Source organism: Giraffa tippelskirchi, chromosome 2, assembly GCF_054371585.1.
Source record: "Giraffa tippelskirchi isolate mGirTip1 chromosome 2, T2T-mGirTip1v1.2.pri, whole genome shotgun sequence".
NCBI classification, from domain to species: domain Eukaryota; kingdom Metazoa; phylum Chordata; class Mammalia; order Artiodactyla; family Giraffidae; genus Giraffa; species Giraffa tippelskirchi.
Window position 1 is genome coordinate 131267182 of NC_137276.1, and position 24641 is coordinate 131291822.

Genomic DNA, 24641 nt, shown 5'->3' on the forward strand with positions numbered 1-24641 from the left:
ATACCAATAAAGGAATATTTTATGATCCCTAGTTTAGTGAGTGACAAATGCAAGCCCATTGGAACCACGGAACTCTTAGCTTTTTGTTTTTTTAAGTTCTGTACATACCATTGAAATATACATATTATAGAAGCAAAGGAAAACATATAAAAAGTATTGCTTATCTAGGCTAACTATGGTCAAGGTAAAGAGCATCTCTGCCTAGTCTGCAAAATTGACAGAGAATAGCAGGTAGAGCTTTCTTCCTTCTGCATGCAGATAGTTTTTTTCAAACTACGGTCGATTATATTTTTTGGACCCTGCATTTATTATTTTGATTGCTCAGAGGAAATGCTTACCTTTGAAGTGACATCCTGGGGCAGTGCTTGGCAATATCCTTTATTAAGCTTTACTGTGTCTATTCACATTTATTTTAATTTTAATTTTTAGAAGGAGGATTTTAAGAAGGTCAGTGATTAAACTCCAAGAGTACTTAGCAGGGGTCCATGTATATAAGGATGTTGAATCACTGTGAACTGGGAATGCATCCAAGTTCATGCTTAACTGAGAATCCTCTGTGAAATATTTAAAAGTGAAAGCATTCTTATAAAACAGGTCCATGGGCCTGGACAACATAGAAATGGCGAACATAGCGCTGCATAAGCAGCAGAAGCAGAGCTAAGATCTGGGCTTGCTGTTCTTCTGATACTGGCTGTATCCTCAGCCCCTCACCCCTTTTATTGATGACATTCTGCTTTCTAGCATGTCAGGGGCCCTCCCAATTAACTTTCATTTGCTCACATTGTCCTCCCATGGGCTTCTATGTGGCAAATATTTCAGGGCCCTATATGGTCCTGACCTGGATTTGCTTCCTGGCTTTGCCACTAGTAGTTAAAGGACCTTGAACAAGAAATGTACTTTTTCTAAGTTCTAGGTTCCTTATCTGTAACTGGGAGACCTCAATACCTATTTGAACATGTAAAACATGTCCGCCATGTAGAAGACTCTTGATAAATGTAGTCTTACCCTACCATCTTAAGATCAGTTGCCACCTTGGACTAGTGAAAAATTATGTTTGTAGAGAAGTATGGATGTAAGCATCCAGATATTGAGTGTAATAGGAGAAAAAAGCAAATCTGGAGGTGGATATTTTATTTATAAAATTAAACCTAATTTTATTTTGCAAAAATCAACAAATACATGTTCAGATCTGGTTCATCTTCAAAACATGTTTTCGTGTTTTAACAAACATGCAAGGTAATTTGGCATGCCAAACATCTTTCTCTCTAGCTCTCCTTCAAATTTTCTTTCATAACACAAAGAAGGGTGCAAATATTGTCCAAAAACTATTTATATTTTTACCCTTCAGAATTACTAACATTAATATTTATTGAGAGGAAAGGAAAACTGCAAGGTTTGTTCTTTGGCATTCACATTTGACTCAGCAGTATAATTAAAAACTTGTATTTGTTTCTAAGATAAACACTTTGAAGGAAATTTAATAAATCTTGTTTTTGCTCTGCAAAGGAGCCACTATATCAAAGCATTTAACTGAAGCTGTCAAGTTCCTGCTGGTAGAATATTACTTCCAGCCTATTTATTAGCTTTTCTTCCTGTAGCCCCATATATGATTCCTACCCCCATCTCCACCGAGTAAAAGCATAGAAAGGATGCAATTTCTTGTCTCTTTTTTCCCCCAGCATCATGCAAGGCAAGGCAGCATCACAATCACAATATCTGAATTTATTTTAATTATATATTTTTTCTTATACTTAAAATTATTTTGTATTATAATACTTACTGGGTTATCTAAAATCAACATTGTTGATTTTAAACTGTTATAAAGCCAGACTTTTAGAGGCATTTGAAACAATTCATGAACCATGTCTGAAAGGAGTTAATTGTCTTCAACCAATGCCTTCAATTCTTTCGCACTTGAAGGAAAAGAATTTTAGGTATCGGCAGGTTACTAGAAAATAAGACTTTAGGGGTCTATATAATTTATTCAGATCTTTTTGTATATTGTAAACAAAGATAGGATACTTTGATAGTAGCTTATGAACAGATTTTTAAAAAATATATCCTTCACTATAGAATAGGTATCAAGGGAGCATTTTAAATATGATTCTGGTAGGTCTCTTATGAGCCTATTTTCCAGAAAAAGCTTATGGGCAATTTACCAATTAAAAACAAAATCTAAACTCATAGATTTAAGTTGAGAGAATATGGTACGTGAGGTAAGGTCATTGTGTTATCCATGGTCTGATGCACAACATAGCGTGTACAAAAGAACCTAAAGAGACATCTATCTCGAATTTCAGGCATGATCTAAGACTGCATAGAGAGGGGAGAGCTTTCAGGTTAGATAGTGAAAGAAGCCACAGTATTCACCTAAATCAATGCATTGGAAGCAACATACACAGATGCAATGCCAGTTTGCAGAATGCAGAAAAGATCAATTAGAAATTGTACTGTGATAGCCACACATTTTGGAGAAAAATTCCCAAGCCAGGCGAATGTGGATTGGGATAAAAACATAGGCGGTGTACACTACCATAGCAAAGATGGTTAGTATGATGGTATTGAACATAGATTGCTCCCAAGGCTCCAAGACAGCACAGCAGCTAATGATTTGATATTGATAGTAGAGCCAGGATAAATAGTCCTTCACACGCTTGAAATCCATGGCTGGTTCCTTCAAGCTGCAGAAAGTCTGTCCTGTTAAAAAAAGGTAACAGAACAAAACATAAATAAGGCACTGAACACAGAATCTCCTTAGATTTTCATGATCTCAGCATGTTAAAAATTTTCAAAGAAGGTTAATGATCATTGAGTGAATTGCTAATAGGAATATTACATGGAGATAATATACAGCATGTTAATGATAGGAATTAATAATATTGTCATTACTACTAATAATTACTACTAGGATTAATAGCATTATTATTAACAGTAATATTTATCTAAAAATCATAAATGCTAGTAATAATCCTAGTGATAGTACTGTCTACAATTGAGGCTAACCACATTTTCTTTAGCCCTGTACATAGGGAGAAATAAACATGAATTTTCTATTTCCTACAACATATATTTTGGAAGAAGAAGTTTAAAAAATAGTATGCGGGAAAGAGTTAATATAGCAAGCCCGAGGCTGCTATCTTTAGAAGGGCCTTTGGCTGGCATCTGGGAACTTGGTTTTTGGAATGTTCTCTTCATTCCCTAATGGATAAGGATGATTCACCATGCCTAGACTGTGCAAACACTGTAATTTATGGTGAACACCTGCTTTATTCTGGGAGCCTGGAATTTTTGTAATTGCCAGGCAAAGAGTGTCCATGTAGCCAGCCCTAATAAAAATCTTGGTGTTGAGTCTCTAATGGGCTGCCCTGGGCAGAAACTTGACATGTATCATGGTACTTTTTGTTGGTAAAGAAAGAAGCACACTCTGGGTGTCCACTCATGGGAGGGAGAGAACATCTGAAGCCTATAAATGAATTTCTTCAGACTCTGCCCATGTCTCTCTTCCTTGCTGATCCTGTTGTTTATCATTTTGCTACAATAAACCTTAGCTGTGAGTGTGAGTATATGCTGAGTCCTGTGAGTCTTTCTAGTGAGGCACTTGACATGTGGTTGGTCTTAGAACCTTGGAAACAAAGGGGAAGCCAAAAGTGTACCTTTGGGTGGTCATTTGGTTTGGGGAGTAGAGAACTTATGAAAACCAAAAAAATGTTTTGTTGGCCTTCAGATAGGGTCACAGTTAAAACTTCCTAGAAGGAAGGCCATCAGACACTCATAGACATGGTGGGTGTCCTTGTAGATACAAGCTGACCTGTGCTTGTTCTGCTTACTCCTAAGAATATCATGGTGCCCCATCATCTAAGTCCGCCTTGATGACTTTTACTGTTCAAATCACAGTTACATTTTTTTGAAGGTCATTCCTATGTTCTGACGTGAACGTATCTCTCTTTTTTTTGATTCTCATTTGAGTAAAAGCAAGATATTTTTGCTGCATAAGACTGTGGACTCCTCAGGTTATGGGGAGATTCTCATGATCCTAAGGCCTAGCATAAAGACAGTCATCAGTGAATTCTTGCTGAACAAATAAATAAATGAATGAATAACATGTAACTAACTTAAAAAAAATAGAGATGACTCATAGTCTGGACCTAAGTGGGATACAGTTGGCTATTGCTGACTTTCAACAGCTTGGCTTTGATAATAAGTAACCGTTTCTGATAAGGATAATTTCCACAAAAACTTAAAATGGGAAAGCCTTTGTGTTACCAGGTCATGATTATTTGTAATAATGGTCAGAATAATCCAAATAAGTAGATAATACAAACTGAAGTTGTTTTTACTTTCCTATGAAAAGAAAAGTGAGCCTCTCATCTTTTCTAGAAGCTGGAGTGGGGACTAAGTAATTGGATCTAAACGCGTTGTCCTGGCAGATGGGCTTCAATGAGAAGTTACCTCCAGTGTTCTTCATTCCTAACTCTAGTTGCAGAGAAAGAGCAAAATTCAAAGGTCTTAGAGAAAATGAGTGACAGAAGGAGTGATAATTTTAGTGAATAATATTATCCAAGCAACCAAGACTTTCAACTGATAGAGAAAATTAGGAGATATGACTAATTGAGCTTTTAGGCTGTTTCATTAGACAACTGTATATTTCAAACTAAATTTCATTTTTAAGAATATCATTCATGGATACCCATACTTGCTCCCTCTTCATTACCTAGACAGTTTAGGGTGGTGCCAAGCAAGTGACCAGGAATGTGAGAGTCCATTCATCAGGTATGAAATTCCAGACTGTGCTGGGTGAAGATGGGAGAATGATAGCTCAAGGAGGCTCAGACCTTCCCCTTAAGAAGCTTGACCCAGTTGCAAAGACGAGTAGCAATCAAACGATGTATATAAATTTATAATTATCAACTACTTTATGCCCTAAAGGACAGGAGCAATGTATAAAGGGGCCGTGGGAAAATTAATCCAGCCTGAGTATGTCTCTGAGGAAGAGATGTTTGAGGTAAAATCCAAGAGATGATTGTGAGTCTAACAGATAAGTCAGGTGGAGAGAATGGCCAGGACAGAAGAATCAACTTATGTTTGTTCAAAGGTTAGAGGATGGAAGGAGTTTGATAGGTGGTTGGGTGGGGCAGTGAATGAAGCACAGAGATTTGGGGAGGGAGACTGGGAGTATGAGAAAACTGAAGAGGAGGGAATGACCAGAGTGAGGCCACACACCCTAAGCTTGAACCGATGAGTGAGGGGGCTCCAGAGGTTTTTAATACGGGAATGCTGTAGTGGGTTTGAGAGGAGGAGGCTTTAAGTTCATATAGACATGTTGCCTTCCCTGTATTCTAAAACCAAGTTGAAATGCTTTTGAATTTTCAGTAAATCTATGTCTCTGCCTGCCCATGAGAATTACTCATTCAGAATCAACCATGTACTGAAAATCTGTTTAAAATATTTTTAATTACTCTTTTTACTTTTATAAATGAGATAAATCACTCTTTTAGAAATATCACTGACTTTTTCCCCTATACATTTTAGCTTTTAAAAATGTACTAATTAATTGCCTAGCCATTGGTTTCTCTTAAAAAATTAAATTTCTTGCTTGAGTAGCCCCGGTAGACACCTTGATTGTACCCTTGTGAGGGATCCTGAGCCAGAGGCACTAAGCTAACTTGTGCCCAAATTTCTAAGCCATAGAAATCCTGAGGTGGTCAGTGTTCATGGTTTTTAGCTGTCAAAGTCAATCAATCAAGGGAACAACAGCTCTAAAGCATACCAACATGCATCACACCAAAGCTGGATACCTGGTAAAGCCTTGGTTACATATTGCTAGCAATGTAAAGGATTAAGATTGAATTTTTTTATTCTCGCCCATTTCTACAGTGCCCTGGATCATTTCCCAGCCCTCTCAGTTGTCAGCTCTGACATGCTTTTATGGTCCCATTTCATTCCAGTCTCACAAAGTAGGAGAGTCAATAAAAAGCAATGATGTCCCCCTTTCCTTTGGTTCTTTTCCCCCTTATTAATGAGATACAGTTTTAAAGATTATCTATTTACTGTTGGTCATGAAAAGGTGAGAAGAGAGTTGGTTATTATTGGTAAACCATCTGCTACAACCTATTGTTCGAGTATACACTATATTTAGATTCTATATTTGCTTAGATAATATGTTTTTCCTTCCTTTTGAGTCTATTTTTAAATTTCCTATGGGACAACATGCAAGATTTAAGAAAACCACTTTAGACAATTTAAGATGAGTAATGTGGGAAGGAGAATTCATTCATTCATTAAACAACTGCACTTTGAATACTGCTATGTGGTTTTTTCTGAGTAGTAACAACTCAAAAGGAATCTTTCCAAAATGGCATTGCAGACAGAAGATGCTCTTCTTGGCAACAGCAAACTGGACCACGTAGCAAACATGCAGTGATGGGGGCCAGGAATGAGCACTAAATGAGGGGAAATGGCATGGAAAATGCTAGGAAGCAAGCTAGGAAAACAGGCTAAATTTGGGAAATAAGATGACAAAAATGGCCTGAAGTTAATTATCCACAGGTAACCTGGAACTGTTATTGTTGTTGTTTGTGTTGCTAAGTTGTGTTCAACTCTTTTGTGACCCCATGATCTATAGCCTGCCAGGCTCCTCTGTTGATGGGACTTCCCAGGAAAGAATACTGGAGTAGGTTGCCATTTCCTTCTCCAGGGGATCTTCTTCACCAGGAATTGAACCCGCAACTTCTGCATCTCCTGCATTGGCAGGATTCTTTATCCCTGAGCCACCAGGAAAGCCCAACCTAGAACTAGATAACAGCAAACATCTTAATGTCTTAATTTTCACAGTGAAGTGTGAAATTAACTCACCCTTAATGACCTGATGGCATATCCTAGTAATGCTAAAGAAAGACATAAAATGCTTACTCTATTTAAGCATACTATTCATCTCCTTGTTTTTAATTATGTGTTTTTTAAAAGATGATTTTCTGTATATGGAAAATAGGGAACAAGTAGTTTGTTCTTTCTCTTCCTCCTCCTTTTAATTTTTCCTCTAAATTTGATGATGTTTTAAAACCCTCTTAAATGTTTAAGGAGGTTGTGCATTCAGAGGTGACACTGCCTAAGCACACGGTGGTATGTGTTCAGTAGTACAGTGGCCTGGATGGGTTTGGCTCTAGCAGCTGAAGCTGTGTGTAATGCCTTCAGGTGAGTAGGGAGGGCTGGGAACCCCTGTGGGACACAAAGTCAGTGAAGTGCTCCTTTAAAAATGGGGGTGGGACAAAGGCCAGCACTGTTGCCTGGAGGGATGGATTGTGAGGCCAGAGGAAAAGCTTTCTCTGGGCCACTGTGTTTTTAAATGTTTCTTTCTTTTAATTGAAGTATAGTTGTCAATGTTGTGTTAGTTTCAGGTGTATAGCAGTGATTTAATTTCTATGTGTATATATATATATGTGTGTAAGTGTGTAAAAATATATGTATATATACATATATGCATATGTATGTATGTATATGTGACTAAGCCTAAGCACTGGCTCAAGTTCTGACTCCTTTACTTGCTGGGCATGTAACCTTGGCACAGTTACTTAATTATTCTGAACCTCAAGTTCCTCATCTGTAAATGGAAATAACAATCCCTTCTGTTTAAGGTTGCTGTGAGGATTAGCAAAAATGCAAGCAAAGCATCAAGTAAAGGGATTTGTATATGGAAGAAGTACATAGATAGGAAGATGGAATCTAACCAGAGAAAGACTTTTCCTCTCTCTACCTTCCTTTTATTTACTACCATCCTGGTAATCGCACTAGGAACTGGAGATTCCATAGTGACTGAGACAATCATGACCACTGTCCCCAAGAATTGTAATTATAATTTAACTGGATATATTGCACATATATGCATTCTAGACAATATTTACCACGTGTTAAGTAGCTAAAGTGGAATCCTAGAATGTTAGTGGCTGGATGGACTGTAGAATCCCCTAGACCCAGTCATTAATTTTAAAGAAAAGAGTCAAGCCTATGCGGCTAAACATTAAATGGATATTAAATTGCTTGACATCAAATTGGTTTGTCAAACCAAATTAAAGTGACTAGATTATTCCAGGTGGTGAATACCCTGTGTTTTGTGAACTGATGTTGGATGAAAGAAGTAGACATTCCAGTGGAGATTTTCTGTGATCTTCAAAGATTCAAAGTTGAGCAAGGACATTGGTATCAAGTGTGTAGGTATCTGGAAGAACTTCAGCCTCACCTTCTCTCAATTTCCTCACATTCTACTCTTCTCTTACTCAAGACTCCTGAAACCCCAGATTCTCTTCTAGTCAAATAAAGGTCTGAATGCCTACTTATTGCAGATATTACTGGGAACTGGCAAAAGCCGAGGTTTCCGTTAACAGTGTACAACTTAGCATGGATAAAAGACCCAAAGTGGAGTTTTGCCAAGTTGAGGGGAGAAAAAGCTGGGAGGAAGAGATGATTAGAGAATGATTAAGAGAGTCTGGGGAACCAGAGGGAGAGAGAGATTCCTGCAGGGAACCCAGGGAATGTATGGGGACACAGTGACAGTAGAAAACAGGAGGACTTGGCATTCCCCTAAGAAGTTATGTCATAACTGATTGGAGAGTTAGTGGCTATTTTTAATTTCTGAATGATTTTTTTAACTTCTGAATATGATCACCGAATGATTTTTCTCTCACTAGACTGCATACAGTGAGGAAAGGTAAGTTTTAATCTCGTCTCTCACAATGAGAGGGAGAAGCCCTGGGACTTGGGATCTGCATTAGTCAGGGACAAAACTTTCTTCTGGCCTGAGCAGAGAAGAAGGTTAGAATAAATAGCAATAAAAAAGCCCATATGCTCGCATAAACCCATGAAATATATGAGTCATGAAATGAGAACACTGTGAAAGCAACCTTCAGGGTAGGGACAAAAGTAGAGGCTGGGCTTGCTCAGGAGGCTTTTTGGTTTTGGATCTCTCCATGGGAATGGAAGTGGTAAAAAGTTAGGCAACCACAATGAAAGATGAGCACCTGATGATTTGTCAGGGTGGTGTTTACCTTGGGAATACTGCAAAAGACTTGATCCTGCCGCCCTCCTCTGCCTAAAGAAAGTATTCCAAATGATTGGATTTCCTAAGAAAGGGATTTTCCTTTCTAAACATTGGCTAAAAATGAATCTTCCCTCCTTAGGTGGGTGTGGGACCTAACACATTTTGGTTTAAATCTCCTTCTAAAATGTCAGAATCTGGGGCTGAAGAGAAAAGTCAGAAGGATCTACAATTGATCGTGGGCTAAGTCCTTCCCAACTTATTTTGGAATTCTACGTCAATCACTCAGCTTTTTCTGTGCTTCATATTTGGAACCTGAAAACCTGAGAAGTGGAAAAGTATCCTGCCTGCTGCCGCAGAGGGAGATGCTGTATCTAAAAAGAGATTGTGTCTGTACTTGGAAGTAGCTTTCTTTAGAAAGAGCTCAATATGACTGACTCAAGTTGAAGCCTTCCTTTAATTAACTAATTCATTTAGAGAAGGAGCAGAGAGATTTCCTTCCAAAGACTACAGTGTGAAAAGTGGTGATAAAAGCGAGTAAATTTACAGAGGAGGAGACTGATAAGCTCAGTCAGCTGATCAAGGCCACTATCAACAGTGATAACTCAGGCTGATGGTATGTATCCATGATATCATGGCATGAAAATGGCACTTTTCTACGGTCTTCCTCTCCCAAACTCACAGCCTCAGTCTAATCATGAGAAAACACACCAGACAAGTTTCAACAGAAGAGCCTCTTACAAAATGCCTGCCCTTAAAATTCTTAGTACTTAAAACTCTCAAGGTCATCAGAAACAGGCAAAAACAGAAATTGTCACAGCCCAAAGCAGCCTAAGGAAACATGACAACTAAATGTAGTATTTTAGCCTAGATGGAATCCTGAAGAAAGAAAAAGGATTTTAGGTAAAAACAAAGTAAATTTGAGTAATGTATTGGCTTTAATAATAGCACATCAGCTCTGGCTCATTAATTGTAACATGTGTCATACTAATGTAGGAAGTTGATAGCAGAAACTGAGTGCAGAGCATATGGTAATTCGCCGTATTATTGTCTCAATTTTTCTGTAGGTCTAAAAATGTTCTAAATATTCTAATGTTCTAACAAAAGCAAAAAAAAAAAAAAAATTAGGGAAATCCTAAAACATCCAGTTATCCTTACTCCAAACTCCAGTGAATTTTGCTTATGCTGTCTTTCCCTTCTGGAAATCTCTTCCTCATCACTCTGAATGTAGCTAAATAATAGCCTTCCACAAAAGACTGACTTCCAAACATTTTCAAACACAATATAGAGGAAAAGTACACTTTACACTGTGATCCATGGTATACACACATACACATACCTTTAACTGAAATAAATATCTCTCAAAATAATACTCTTCAGTGCATGCTGACATTTTATTTCCTATTCTGTTCTACTCCATTCATTTCTGTTCTGCTGTCTTCTGTGTTATTGTCTTCATTCATTACAAAATACCAATTGTGAACTACCACATCAGTTTTTTGGGGGCTGTGCTGCACAACTTGTAGGATCTCAGTTATCTGACCAGGGATCCAACCTGGGACATGGCAATGAAAGCCCAGAATCCTAACCACTGGGTCACCAGAGAACTCCCTACCATATCAATTTCTTAACCCACCAATTGCAACCTGCAGTTGGAAAAACTCTCCTTTAAGGTTTAACTCAAGATGACTCTGCATTGTCCAGTTTGGCAAACACTAGCCACATGTGGCAATTTAAAATTTTAGTGCTCAGTAGCCTCATGTGGCTCATGGCTACAATATTGGACAGCACAGATACAGAATATTTCCATCACTGCAAAAAATTTTCTTGGGCAGTGCTGTGGACTCTCTCCATCTCTTGTTTGGACTAATGTAATAGCCCATCTGCCACTTGTCTCCTTTTCACCTTACACTCTTTCATGCTGTTGCTGGAATTAACTTTCTAAAATGACACATTTATTTTTCTGCTTGAAACCCTTCAATAGCTCTCCATTTCCTATGAAATGAAACATTCATATAAGACCTCCATCTCTCTGAACTTTCCTGCTAAATGCCATTCACTCTTAAGCCTCTATGTTCACCTGCTTTTCTTTTCTAGAAATATTTTTTTCTTTTAGAGAAAATCTTATTTGTTTTCAAGATATAGCTCCTATGTTCTCTCTTCTATGAAACAGTCTCAGGAGACTACCTTTCCCAAGGAATGTATATTGCTTTCTTTTATGGGTTATCATTGTAGCAATTATACTGTATTATAATTAGCCACATATTCAATACAATGTTTCCCCATTAGACTATGAGGTCTTTGAATACTGAGGATATGCCACAGTCCCCTCTCTATCCCCAGTGTCTGGAATGTGGGATGCTTATACACTGGCTCATGAGCTGGTTGGCTGACTGACTTACTGAATTGTAAAGTTGTGGAGCACAGGGACCACACTTGTACTTATTTAATATTTCTGTAGCACAATGTGGGGCACATAAAAGGAACTTATGAATTCTCATTGTCTGCTTTCAGGCAATGAGTTTTAGACATATTGTTTTCTAAGTACTGTCAAATTCAGTGTAATCTGTTTTTTGTAAGATGGAAGGGAGTTGGTGCTAATTTTTTTTATTATGACAAATGCTTTTTAATTTTCCAGTACTGTTCAAAGTTCGTGGACTCTGTGGGGGAAATAAGAACACTTCTAACTTAAATCTCATTAAAATGACTTTTTACAAGGGAGTATTCTAGGTGAGTAACAATTTAAGATTGGTAGGTAGAAAAGTGGTTCTAATGGGAATAATTTCAGGATGAAAACATCTGAAGACCTGAAGTGTATTACAGCTTTTGTTTTCTCTTCATCTCTTTTTCTCATTATTTCTCTTAATTCATTTATTACTTTGTGTCTTTCAGAAAGTTCCAAAGTCTTTCTGTGTCACAGCCTCTCTATGTGAAATGGAGATAATTGGTAATTTTCTCTGTCTGTCTCAGTGATGTAGTAAGGAATGTAGGCATAGTTTGTGAGTTCTTTAGGAATATTTGTAAGAGTCATAGTGATAGTAATAGATGTTTGTTGTTGTTCCTTGTGGATTGGTACAACTTTAAACTATTTACAAGATTTTATTAAATTGTAATTTAGAGTCAAAGATTCTTCACAGAATAGTCTATAATGGTCACCTCAACAATAGAGTGCTTTGGAAAAAAAACCTCAGTCCTATTTATGTTTGCTAGATGAATTGCCTAGTACATTAAGAAATTGTAATAAAACAATACATGTATATAGTCATTGCCACAAACCATTACTTCAAAGGTGTTATGATCTTCACATAACATTTTAAATGTGTTTTAGGCAGGGCCACCACATACCATTGTGTGGACTGTGTGTTGCATAAGTTTGTGTCATTGTTCATATCTTGGGGACCTAACCACAAACTGCTTCTTTATGTGAACACAATTTGATTGACAGAGGTACAAATTTGTATTATTAAAGGTAAAAGCTCACATTGTGTCTGTGTATGAATCAGACATTAAACAATAGTTTATTGACTGCCTCTAAGTTTGGCTCTAAGTTTTCTGTGGGTGACTTCAGTTTTTTCTGTATCCCACAGAAGGTTCTATTTTCGCTTAACATTTTCTGGAGAATTTCCTTTTCGTCTTAAAATACTCTCCAGTCAGCCTTTGGCAAGTCAGATACCAAGGTGAATATTGGATATCAGACCAAAGTGATGGATTTGAAGTCCAAGTCTTCAGAAGGAGCTTTAAAAAAAAAACAAAAAACTTAAAAGTTTGTGAGAAGCAAATCAAATAACTATAGGGCAATTAAGGAACTTTCTTTATACATTCATGAATTAGATGGACAATTTATAGACTCCTCGAAGAGGAAGAAATAAACAATTGTAAGTTGAAACATATTTCTGCTTTTAGGCAGCTAAGTCACTTAGCTTTATAGTCTTATACTTAGAAGTGAGTTACTGAAATAGTATACTAAGAGGAAAAAGTCTCAACAACAATTTAGCCCAGTTGTTGCTGGTATGGTGTTAGTTTGAGTAATACACAAGAGTAGAGTACTTTTGTGGAACCAAACTTTTGGCTTCCAATTTCCATTAACACCAAAAAAGCAAAACAATAGAAAACGCGTATTTCTAGTCCAACTATCAACTGAGGCCATTGGGCAACACAGTGTGTGTTGAAATACTAATTTCAAAGCAGTCCTGCTGTTTCGCATTTTATGACAGACTCTAGAGGAATTTATGAATGAAGGACTTCTCTCTGGGAAAGGAAATTTGGAATTTCACTTTAAGAGAAAATTTCATAATCATTTAGGAGATACAAAATTCAGATTAGATCAATTTCAATGCTGCGTGGCTATTAAAAAGGTGATGCACATAATAAAACCAAGAAAAAAAGCAGAACATATATTAATGCTGAATAGATGTTATGAATAGGAAGAGAAACTTGTAATAGGGGATGATATAGTTATTCCTGGTATCCTGTCATCGACTCATATAGAAACAGGGCAAGGGGTATTCCCTGATGATCCGGTGGTTAGGATGCTGTGATTTTACCACGTCTGGATTCAGTCCCTGGTCAGGAAACTAAGATTCTGCAAGCCATGTGAGGACAAAAAAAAAAAAAAAAGCCTCCTTAAAAAACCAGCAAAAAAAGAAACAGGGCAAGTATCCTTTATTTCTGCTAACTTGGGAATGGAGAGTAGAACTTCTACACCAACTTTTTAACTCTATGTCACTTCTTAGGATGAACCTCTTTACTTTATTGTTTTATTTAAAAAAAGAAAGAAAAACCCTGTTATCCTAAGGAAAGAAGAAAGAGTACAGCTTCTGGATTGTTTTTTCCTTCTGCAGATATTGTTCCCAAAGGTTACCAATGTGTTTTTTGTTTCTAGAAGTAAAACGTGAATACAGCTACAACACTAACAGTTGACTTAAAGACATGAACAGTCATTTTAAAATGTCATTAAATGTACACACATGTTAAAGCACATTATTCACAATAGCCAAAAAGCAATCCAAATATCTATTGGCAGATGAATGGATAAACAAAATGTATTAATAGCATATACCTACAATCGAATATTATTTATCTTTAGAAAGTAAAGAAATTCTGACACATGCTGTAACAAGGATGAACCGTGAAGATATTATGCCAAGTGAAATAAACTAGTCATAAAAAGACAAATGCTGTATGAGTTCACTTACCTGAGATATCTGGAGTGGTCAAACTCAAGCAAACAAAGTAGGATAGTGATTACCAGGGGCCGGAGAAAGGGAGAAATTGGGACCTGTTCATTGGGTATGAAATTTCAGTTTTGCCGACCCAATCAAAAAATGGGCCAAAGAACTAAACAGACATTTCTCCAAAGAAGACATACAGATGGCTACAAACACATGAAAAGATGCTCAACATCACTCATTATTAGAGAAATGCAAATCAAAACCACAATGAGGTATCATTTCACACCAGTCAGAATGGCTGCTATCCAAAAGTCTACAAGCAATAAATGCTGGAGAGGGTGTGGAGAAAAGGGAACCCTCTTACACTGTTGGTGGGAATGCAAACTAGTACAGCCACTATGGAGAACAGTGTGGAGATTCCTTAAAAAACTGGGAATAGAACTGCCATATGACCCAGCAATCCCACTGCTGGGCATACACACCGAGGAAACCAGAATTGAAAGAGATGCGTGTACCCCAATGTTCATCGCAGCACTGTTTACAATAGCCAGGACATGGAAGCAACCTAGATGTCCATCAGCAGACGAATGGATAAGGAAGCTGTGGTACATATACACAATGGAATATTACTCAGCCATTAAAAAAAAATACATTTGAATTGGTTCTACTGAGATGGATGAAACTGGAGCCCATTATACAGAGTGAAGTAAGCCAGAAAGAAAAACAACAATACAGTATACTAATGCATATATATGGAATTTGAAAGATGGTAACGATAACCCTATATGCGAGACAGAATAAGAGACACAGATGCATAGAACAATCTTATGGACTCTGAGGGAGAAGGTGAGGGTGGGACGTTCTGGGAGAATAGCATTGAAACATGTATATTATCATATGTGAAACAGAACACCATTCCATGTTCGATGCATGAGACAAATGCTCAGGGCCGGGGCAATGGGATGACCCAGAGGGATGGGATGGGGAGGGAGGGGGGTGGGGGGTCCAGGAGGGGGAACACATGTAAACCCATGGCTAATTCATGTCAATGTATGGCAAAAACTATTACAATATTGTAAAGTAATTAGCCCCCAACTAAAATAAATAACTTTATAAAAAAAAAAAGAAAGAAATTTCAGTTTTGCAAGATACATTAAAAATACTCAGACAATATCTTTTAAAAGTCATTGAGAGTCTCAATTTGTAGTGGGCACTACTAGTCTAGCAAAATTGCTTGGATGGACCATCTGTAGTTGAATAAATGAATAACCCTAAAATGTCTTCACATAATCATTTTAAGGTCCCAGTTGGGGTTTTCCTCTCCTTGGCTTTTAGGGTATAAGAGAAAAATTGGAAACTGCTGAAATGCAAAGAATCTTCTGAGAGGAGGGTTGATCTATTTAGGTTGATTCTTGGCATCTGTGAAATTTTCATAGTTTAATTTACTATAGTACTTGTGGGAATTATAAATTCTGTGATATGCTTAACTGTTTTTGACAAGACTGTGAAATAAGGGGCTCATAAGACCCCCAAACCCAGAATATTTAAAAGTAAGTGGACAAGTGGCTAAATCATTTGACTGAAGCTATTACTTTTCTACCGTCTTTATAGACCCCTGTCCTGGCAACTACGTGCCATGCACATCATAACAATTCTGACGTTCTCTTTTCATCCCCAGGTCTTCACCATCAAACCTATACTTTGATAAAGGAAATGCCTGCTTACTATTCATTTCTAAGGACTCAGTTTCCTTTGGAGCTAGAAGCCTGGAGCAGAAAAAATCAAGCCTTTGTCTCATCCCTGCCTATTGCCATTTTATTTGATGTGTCTTCAGGAATAGAAGACTTTTTTTTTTTTTCCCAAGGAAGATCTGAAGGCAAAGAAGGTGAGTTACTACAATACTGATTTGTCAAAAGCATACCTGCTAAGCATTTGTTCCCAGTGTTCTGCCAAAGGAAATCTGGTTGCATAAGCAGTTGGTCAACCAAGACTCTTCCAATAGTATTTTCTAATACTAATTTTCTGGAGTTTTTTTGTCCTTCGGGGGCAATTTTTTGGATGACATTGAATAGATTTACTCATAAAATTTTCAATTGCTTTTATTTTTCTGTCCTTCCTCCTCCTCTTCTTTCTTTTCCTCATTCTACTGGCTTATTCTTTACATCTTATTGCATTATCTGGAAAGCTTTTGGTGATGAGTTCAATTTTTTGGTGACTAGTAACATTGAACTTGCATAGGTGTGATTTTTTTGTGACAATAGTAAGATACTCTTACTGGTTTTTTGTTTGTTTTTCAGTACCCTTTTACTACCCTCACCTGACTTGCTTTTGTATCTCAGTTATCACTGCTTTTAAGAAAACGAACGGAGAGCTAGGCTGACTCCAGGGCTCATGGAGATAGATACAGCATTGTCAAGGTGTTCTCTCTGCTAACCCCCAGCTCAGGGGAGATTTCCTTACTGAGTTGGTTAGCAATGTAGGTCAGTTTCTAGGGTATGACAGGGGGAGTTGAGAATGGAGGGGCAGGAGTAATAGAGTTACGCCAAGACATCATTGCTTTTAAGCAATTAAATTAGTTAGATTTTGTAATCTGATACTTAGAAGTGAGTTACTTAAGTGAGATACTAAAAGAAAAAAGCATCAGTGACAATTTAGCCTAGTGGATTCCTCATTCTTCTGGGCAGAATGGTATAGACATATTATGGTGGCTTCATTCTCCTTCACCTGCTCCCAGGTACATGGGTACCTGCATGCTTCTAATGAAAAGTAGAAAAGGGCTGAGCTCCAAGATTATTCTTCTAAATAAGTAACAATTGTTTGTTTCCTAAGAGCATTGTTGATTCTCAAGGAGAAGGCTAATGGCAACTGGGCATATTAAGAAAAATATTTCAACCAATAGATTTGTAACCAATTTAACTATAGGCTCAAACTGGATGAGATGAAATGTTCTTTGCCCTCTTTGAAAAAATATGGGCTTGTTTGTCAAGAATACAAGAGAAAATCTGCCAAGACAGAAAAATATTTGGGTTAAGGTATTGTAGTAGGTTGAATGGTGACCCTCAAAAAGATACATCCACATCCAGAAACCTGTGAATATAACTTTATTTGGGGAAAGTGTCTTTGTGGAAGTAATTAAGTTATAGATCTCTGCAAAAGCTCATCTTAGATTACACAGGTCAGTCTTAAATCCAAGGACAAGTGTCCTCAGAAGACAGGCATGGAAGAGAGGGCTAGTGAAGACAGGCAGAGATTGGAATTATGTAGCCATAAGCCAAGAAGCCATCAGAAGCTGAAAGAAAAAAAGTAGAATGTCCCCTAGAATCTTTAGAGGGATTGCAGCCCTGCTAATATCTTGATTTCAGACTTCTAGCCTCCAGAACTATCAGAGGATAATTTTCTTGCTTTCAGTCACCAACATTGTGGTCCAGTGTTACAGCATCCCTAGGAAATGAATTCAGATCTCTTCCTTAAAGGTACTAGAATCATATCATGTGGAATTCTCTTTAGGGAACAGAAACAGCATTTATTAAGTAGCACTGTGGCAGGCACTGGCTAAATGTTTAACTTAAATGATTCCTATTTTATGATGAAGAAACTGAGGCCCAAAATCTCACAGTGACCACATGAGGAGCTGGGTGAAAATCCAGGTGAGAATCCTGCCAAGAGGCAGGGTGGTGAGTGTTTATGAGCCGTGTCTCTGGATCCTACCTGGGTTTGGCCCTGGCTAAGTTGCTCAACCCTTCAGACTCAATTTCCTCTACTAGAAAAAAATGACTGATAATAGAACTTCATTCATACAATTTCTGGGAATATTAAAAGGTGTAAAGTATTTAGAATAAAACATAGAAAGAAGGCCTAAGTAAATGTTAACTGTTAATGATTATTGTATGCTACACTACTACATTATTGCTGAGGCTATGAATACCAGGCAAAGAATAAATAAGAAAGAGATCATTTCAAGGCAAAATGTGTGAACTTGGGAGAAGGAAATGGCAACCTATTCCAGTATTCTTGCCTGGGAAATCCCATGGACAGAGGAGCCTGGTGAGCTACAGACCATGGGGTCGCAAGAGTCAAACACGACTTAGAAACTAAACCACTACAACACAGATTTAATGAAAGTGGGTATGCGGCCAGTGGTAGTCAAGGTTTTTTCCACTCCATTTTCCTTTTCTTTATTTCTTAAAAATAAAATAAGCTGAAAGAAAATGAATGTCCCATATGAACATTGACCAGCCTTACTTTCATTAATATTTTTTATGAAAACGTTTTTGTTTTATCAAATTTCTCTCTTAATTTGGTTAACTGAGAACTTATTGAAACATTTACTCCTTTCTTGTATCAGAAGTCTTCCAGGATAAGATACTGTTCCATTTAAATAAAAAATGAAGGATGCAGAAACAGAGCAGCTTTAACCAGCAGACCCATAAATAAGATAGTAGTTGGTGCTATGTAATCCTTACCTTGGCACTTGTGCTAGAATTGGCCAAAGGTTCTTAACCAGGAGGCCAGTAACTTGGTATGTGTGTGAGGGGGGAGGAAGTGGAATCTATGAACCCCTTGAAATGTTTTCAAATTTTGCATAAACATTTTTTGGTATCCATTTCAAAGTGTTAGTCTCTCGGTCATGTCCAAGTCTTTGCGACCCCATGGACAGTAGCCCGCCAGGCTCCTCAGTCCATGGAATTCTCCAGGCAAGAATGCTGGAGTTGGTAGCCATTCTGTTCTCTAGGGGATCTTCCTGACCTAGGGATCATACCTGTGTCTCCTGCATTGCAGGCAGATTCTTTACCATCTGAGACATCAGAGAAGCCCACTTCAAAGGAGTCTGTAATGTCTGTAAGTTAAGAACCACTGTTTCAAAGCTTCATTATTAAAGCTAATTGCACACTTCAGTCCTATATATCATCTTAAGTGCCTTTGTAAAATCAAATATATCGTAAATGTTTCATGGTTGCTTAAATGAGAACCAGAAACTTCATATCGTTAAAGATGTAATCTTGTAAGGAAAAGGGACACATTTCTAAAAACAATACTCGATGATATAACCAGAAGAATCTACCTACCTAGGAGAGTCCAGGTCTGGGTTCTTGTCCTTGCTTCCCCTGGGGAATGATTCTGTGTGTATTACTTCTCCTCTCTGGGTTGCAGTTTATTCATCTGTGAAATTAAGATTTGAATTAAATAAACTCAAAGATGCCTTCAAACTTTAAAACAATTCTATTCTATATAAAAGGTCTTTAAACCTTAGAGAGATGATCTCCCACAGAATTCTAGAATGTATTATATTAATAAAAACAAGGCATCAGAAACCAGCCTTATTTTAAAATTTATTTTTAGAGAAGGTTACAGTTTGAGGACATGCCATTGACTAGTGACTTCCCAGTGTGCTCTGAGGACTATAAGGTGCCACATTACTATCTATGTCAGGGTTGAAGGGAGGCCCCAGGTGGGACAAAGAGAGAGAATCTAAGAGCCCCCATCTCACTTATATCAGAGTAGACAGCTTTTAATCTGCTTTAAACACTGGGTTTCTGAGTTTTCTATTTCATAATTTTAATTAGTCTCTGTTGATATCTATATGAGGGCAAAAGGAAAAAGATTAGGTTATTCATTGTATTTAAACATTCATCTTCGAAAAAGCACTAGAAACAGAGACAGAAGCTCTAAGGCTTGTTTCCTATTTTGTCATTTATTAGCTGTGTCACATCAGGCAAGTCAGATAGTCTTTTTGAAGCTCTGTCCTCATGTATAGAATGGTGGTACTAGTGGTAAAGAATCTACCTGCCAATGCAGGAGACAGAAGAGACATGAGTTCAATTTCTGGATTGGGAAATCCCCTGGAGGAGGACCTGGCAACACACTCCAGTATTCTTGACTGGGAAATTCCATGGACAGAGGAGCCTGGTGGGCTACAGTCCATGGGGCTATAGACAGCTGGACATGACTGAGCACAAGCAGAATAGAATAATGATAATATTTTTTTCACAGGTTAATTATAAGAATTAAATGAAATGATATTTGTGAAATTGTTTTATAATTAGTGAAGCATTATAAAGATGGTGAGCAGGACTTCAGTGATGAGCCCTAGGGCTCTGCACCTTGTCCTGACCATTGTAGCATTTTGGTCCATCTGAATTACGTCAGAGAAAGTATCACTTCAGTTCCGTCGCTCAGGCGTGTCCAACTCTTTGTGACCCCATGGACTGCAGCACACCAGGCCTCCCTGTCCATCACCAACTCCTGGAGTTTACCCAAACTCATGTCCATTGAGTTGGTGATACCGTCCAACCACCTCATCATCTGTCGTTCCCTTCTCCTCCCACCTTCAATCTTTCCCAGCATCAGGGTCTTTTTCAATGAGTCAGTTCTCATCAGGTGGCCAAAGGATTGGAGTTTCAGCTTCAACATCAGTCCTTCTAATGAATATTCAGGACTGATTTCCTTTAGAATGGACTGGTTGGATCTCCTTGTAGTCCAAGGGACTCGCAAGAATCTTCTCCAACACCACAGTTCAAAAGCATCAATTCTTCAGCGCTCAGCTTTCTTTATAGTCCAACTTTCACATCCATCCACGATTACTGGAAAAATCATAGCCTTGACTAGACGGACCTTTGTTGGCAAAGTAATGTCTCTGCTTTTTAATATGCTATCTAGGTTGGTCATAGCTTTTCTTCCAAGGAGTAAGCATCTTTTAATTTCATGGCTGCAGTCACCATCTGCAGTGATTTTGGTGCCCCCCAAAATAAAGTCTGTCACTGTTTCCACTGTTTCCCCATCTATTTGCCATGAAGTAATGGGACCAGATGCCATGATCTTAGTTTTGTGAATGTTGAGCTTTAAGCCAACTTTTTCACTCTCCTCTTTCAGTTTCATCAAGACACTCTTTAGTTCTTCTTCATTTTCTGCCATAAGGGTGGTGTCATCTGCGTATCTGAGGTTATTGATATTTCTCCCAGTAATCTTGATTCCAGCTTGTGCTTCATCCAGCCCAGAGAAAGTATAGGTGGTCAAATTTTCAGATGAACCAGAGTTATGGAATGGAGTTATAAAAGACTTAGTTGATTACAGAGTCCTAAGAATGACCAAGGGTGAAACTTTGAGAAAAATACAAAAGTCTTGTTCTTCAGTTCAAAAAGTTAATTGTCCAAGTGTAAGATAGGGGAAAATGTGGCCCACAATCAATTCAAATAAAAAAGACTAAGGAATTTTATTTGACTTCAAGTTCATTATGAACTAACAGTGTCATGAAATTGTTTACAAAGAAGTGATCCAATTGTCTTGGTCTATTTGGTTTATTATAACAAAATACCATAGACTCGGTGACTTATAAATAACACAAATTCATTTCTCATGGTTCTGGAGACTAGGAAGTCTAAGATCAAGGCACCAGTGTGGTTGTGTTCTGGCCAAGTCCTCTTCCTATTCCTAGTTGCTACCTTCTGGCTGGTCGAAGGGACAAGGAATCACTCCAGAGCCCAAAGAACACTAATGTCATCATGACGATCCCATTCTCACAACCAAAGCACCTCCCAAAGGACCCACCTCCTAATACCATCTCCTATGGGGGTCAGGATTTGACATATGAATTTTGAGAAGGAAACATTCAGACCATAGCACCAATATTCTTTATATTAATAGAAGTGTTGTGCCACAGGTAAGAAAAGGGGGCCACAGCTCTTGGCTTTGGTTAGTATCTTTCTTCCATCTGATGAAAACGGTCACTCCAGGAAGCTGACCATGTCCTCAGGAAGCCAGATGGAGAAAATCTGGAAGGCTTTCAACAGGAAAGGTTTCAAGAAGATTTGGGGGGATGGAATGTATCATGGAAGTCTTAAAAGATCTAAGAGATTTTAAACGGTATTATAAGCTATGATGGAGGGAAAGGTTTGGAATTGTTTTATTGTTTTCTGAGGTTAATCTCAGGAAAAACTGGGGAATTCCCTGGTGGTTCAGTGGTTAGGACTCAGCCCATTCACTGCAGCGGCCTGGGTTCAATCCCTGGTCTGAGAACTAAAATACCATAATCTGTGTGACATGGCCAAAGACAAAAACAAAAAACTCAAGAAAAACTTTAAACAGTAAGAGTAATCTAAAGGGGAAAGGGTTAGCTGATTGAAGTAGTGAGAATTCCATTAGGGAACTGTTCAAACAGAATCTGGATAATACATTCTGGGGGTTGCTAACAATCAGGAGGAAGGGTTGAAGAAGAGATTACTAAGCTTTCATCAAATCTAAGGTGCTATTTCCATAATAGAATTCAATATCCCACTGGAGAATGATTTTCTTCATTAATTTTTTTCTATAATAAGAGAATATGGATTTTGAAATTGGCAAACTGGAGTTTGCTGTCATGTGATATTCAGGATATTGATTAAGCTCTATCAACATCAGTTAAGTGTTGGTAACACAGAGATGTCAGACTTAAATTGAAGAAAGTAGGGAAAACCACTAGACCATTCAGGTATGACCTAAATCAAATCCCTTATGATTATACAGTGGAAGTGAGAAATAGATTTAAGGGACTAGATCTGATAGACAGAGTGCCTGATGAACCATGGACGGAGGTTTGTGACATGGTATAGGAGATAGGGATCAAGACCATCCCCATGGAAAAGAAATGCAAAAAAGCAAAATGGCTGTCTGAGGAGGCCTTACACATAGCTGTGAAAAGAAGAGAAGCAAAAAAGCAAAGGAGAAAAGGAAAGATATTCCCATTTGAATGCAGAGTTCCAAAGAATAGCAAGGAGAGATAAGAAAGCCTTCCTCAGCGATCAATGCAAAGAAATAGAGGAAAACAACAGAATGCAAAAGTCTAGAGATCTCTTCAAGAAAATTAGAGATACCAAGGAAACATTTCATGCAAAGATGGGCTCGATAAAGGACAGAAATGGTATGGACCTAAAAGAAGCAGAAGATATTAAGAAGAGGTGGCGAGAATACACAGAATAACTATACAAAAAAGATCTCTATGGCCCAGATAATCACGATGGTGTGATCACTCACCTAGAGCCAGACATCCTGGAATGTGAAGTCAAGTGGACCTTAGAAAGCATCACTATGAACAAAGCTAGTGGAGGTGATGGAATTGCAGTTGAGCTATTTCAAATCCTCAAAGATGATGCTGTGAAAAGGCTGCACTCAATATGTCAGCAAATTTGGAAAACTCAGCAGTGGCCACAGGACTGGAAAAGGTCAGTTTTCATTCCAATCCCAAAGAAAGGCAATGCCAAAGAATGCTCAAACTACCGCACAATTGCACTCATCTCACACGCTAGTAAAGTAATGCTCAAAATTCTCCAAGCCAGGCTTCAGCAATATGTGAACCGTGAACTTCTAGATGTTCAAGCTGGTTTTAGAAAAGGCAGAGGAACCAGAGATCAAATTGCCAACATCCGCTGGATCAATAAAAATCAAGACAGTTCCAGAAAAACATCTATTTCTGCTTTATTGACTCTGCCAAAGCCTTTGACTGTGTGGATCACAATAAACTGTGGAAAATTCTGAAAGAGATGGGAATACCAGACCACCTGACCTGCCTCTTGAGAAACCTGTATGCAGGTCAGGAAGCAACAGTTAGAGCTGAACATCGAACAACAGACTGGTTCTAAACAGGAAAAGGAGTATGTGAAGGCTGTATATTGTCACCCTGCTTATTGAACTTATATGCAGAGTACATCATGAGAAATGCTGGGCTGGAAGAAACACAAGCTGGAATCAAGATTGCTGGGAGAAATATCAATAACCTCAGATATGCAGATGACACCACCCTTATGGCAGAAAGCGAAGAGGAACTAAAAAGCCTCTTGATGAAAGTGACAGAGGAGAGTGAAAAAGTTGGCTTAAAGCTCAACGCTCAGAAAACTAAGATCATGGCATCTGGTCCCATCACTTCATGGCAAATAGATGGGGAAACAGTGCAAACAGTGTCAGACTTTATTTTTTGGCGCTCCAGTATCACTGTAGATGGTGGCTGCAGCCATGAAATTAAAAGACGCTTACTCCTTGGAAGGAAAGCTATAACCAATCTAGACAGCATATTACAAGCAGAGACATTACTTTGCCAACGAAGTTCCGTCTCGTCAAGGCTATGGTTTTTCCAGTAGTCATGTATGGATGTGAGAGTTGGACTGTGAAGAAAGCTAAGTGCTGAAGAATTGATGCTTTTGAACTGTGGTATTGGAGAAGACTCTTGAGGGTCCCTTGGCCTGCAAGGAGATCCAACCAGTCCATTCTAAAGGAGATCAGTCCTGGGTGTTCATTGGAAGGACTGATGTTGAAGCTGAAACTCCAATATTTTGGCCACCTCATGCGAAGAGCTGACTCATTTGAAAAGACCCTGATGCTGGGAAAGATTGAGGGCAAGAGAAGATGGGGACGACAGAGGATGAGGTGGCTGGATGGCATCACCGACTCGATGGACATGAGTTTGGTTAAGCTCC

The 24641-nt window shown here is 38.2% G+C and overlaps 2 protein-coding genes across 6 annotated transcripts in view; one reads left to right on the forward strand and one right to left on the reverse strand.

Annotated features, from left to right (window-relative positions):
* Positions 1-24641, forward strand: part of NMD3 (NMD3 ribosome export adaptor) — a 288544-nt gene that overhangs the window by 130172 nt on the left and 133731 nt on the right. For 4 of the 5 annotated variants that reach the window (XR_014076997.1, XR_014076994.1, XR_014076998.1 and 1 more), the window contains one exon: positions 15878-16084. The gene's annotated coding sequence lies outside the window, so the exon portion shown is untranslated. Of the gene's footprint in view, positions 1-15877; positions 16085-24641 lie in introns of those variants that run through there. The other variant, XR_014076996.1, reaches the window with a different exon arrangement.
* SPTSSB (serine palmitoyltransferase small subunit B) lies at positions 2435-2665 on the reverse strand. Its single transcript, XM_081569301.1, has one exon. It carries the CDS (start codon positions 2663-2665, stop codon positions 2435-2437), a length of 231 nt encoding a protein of 76 aa, XP_081425427.1.

Excerpts from the sequence above, each read along its gene's own strand:
- SPTSSB (XM_081569301.1), bottom strand. The coding sequence starts at position 2,665 with ATGGATTTCAAGCGTGTGAAGGACTATTTATCCTGGCTCTACTATCAA.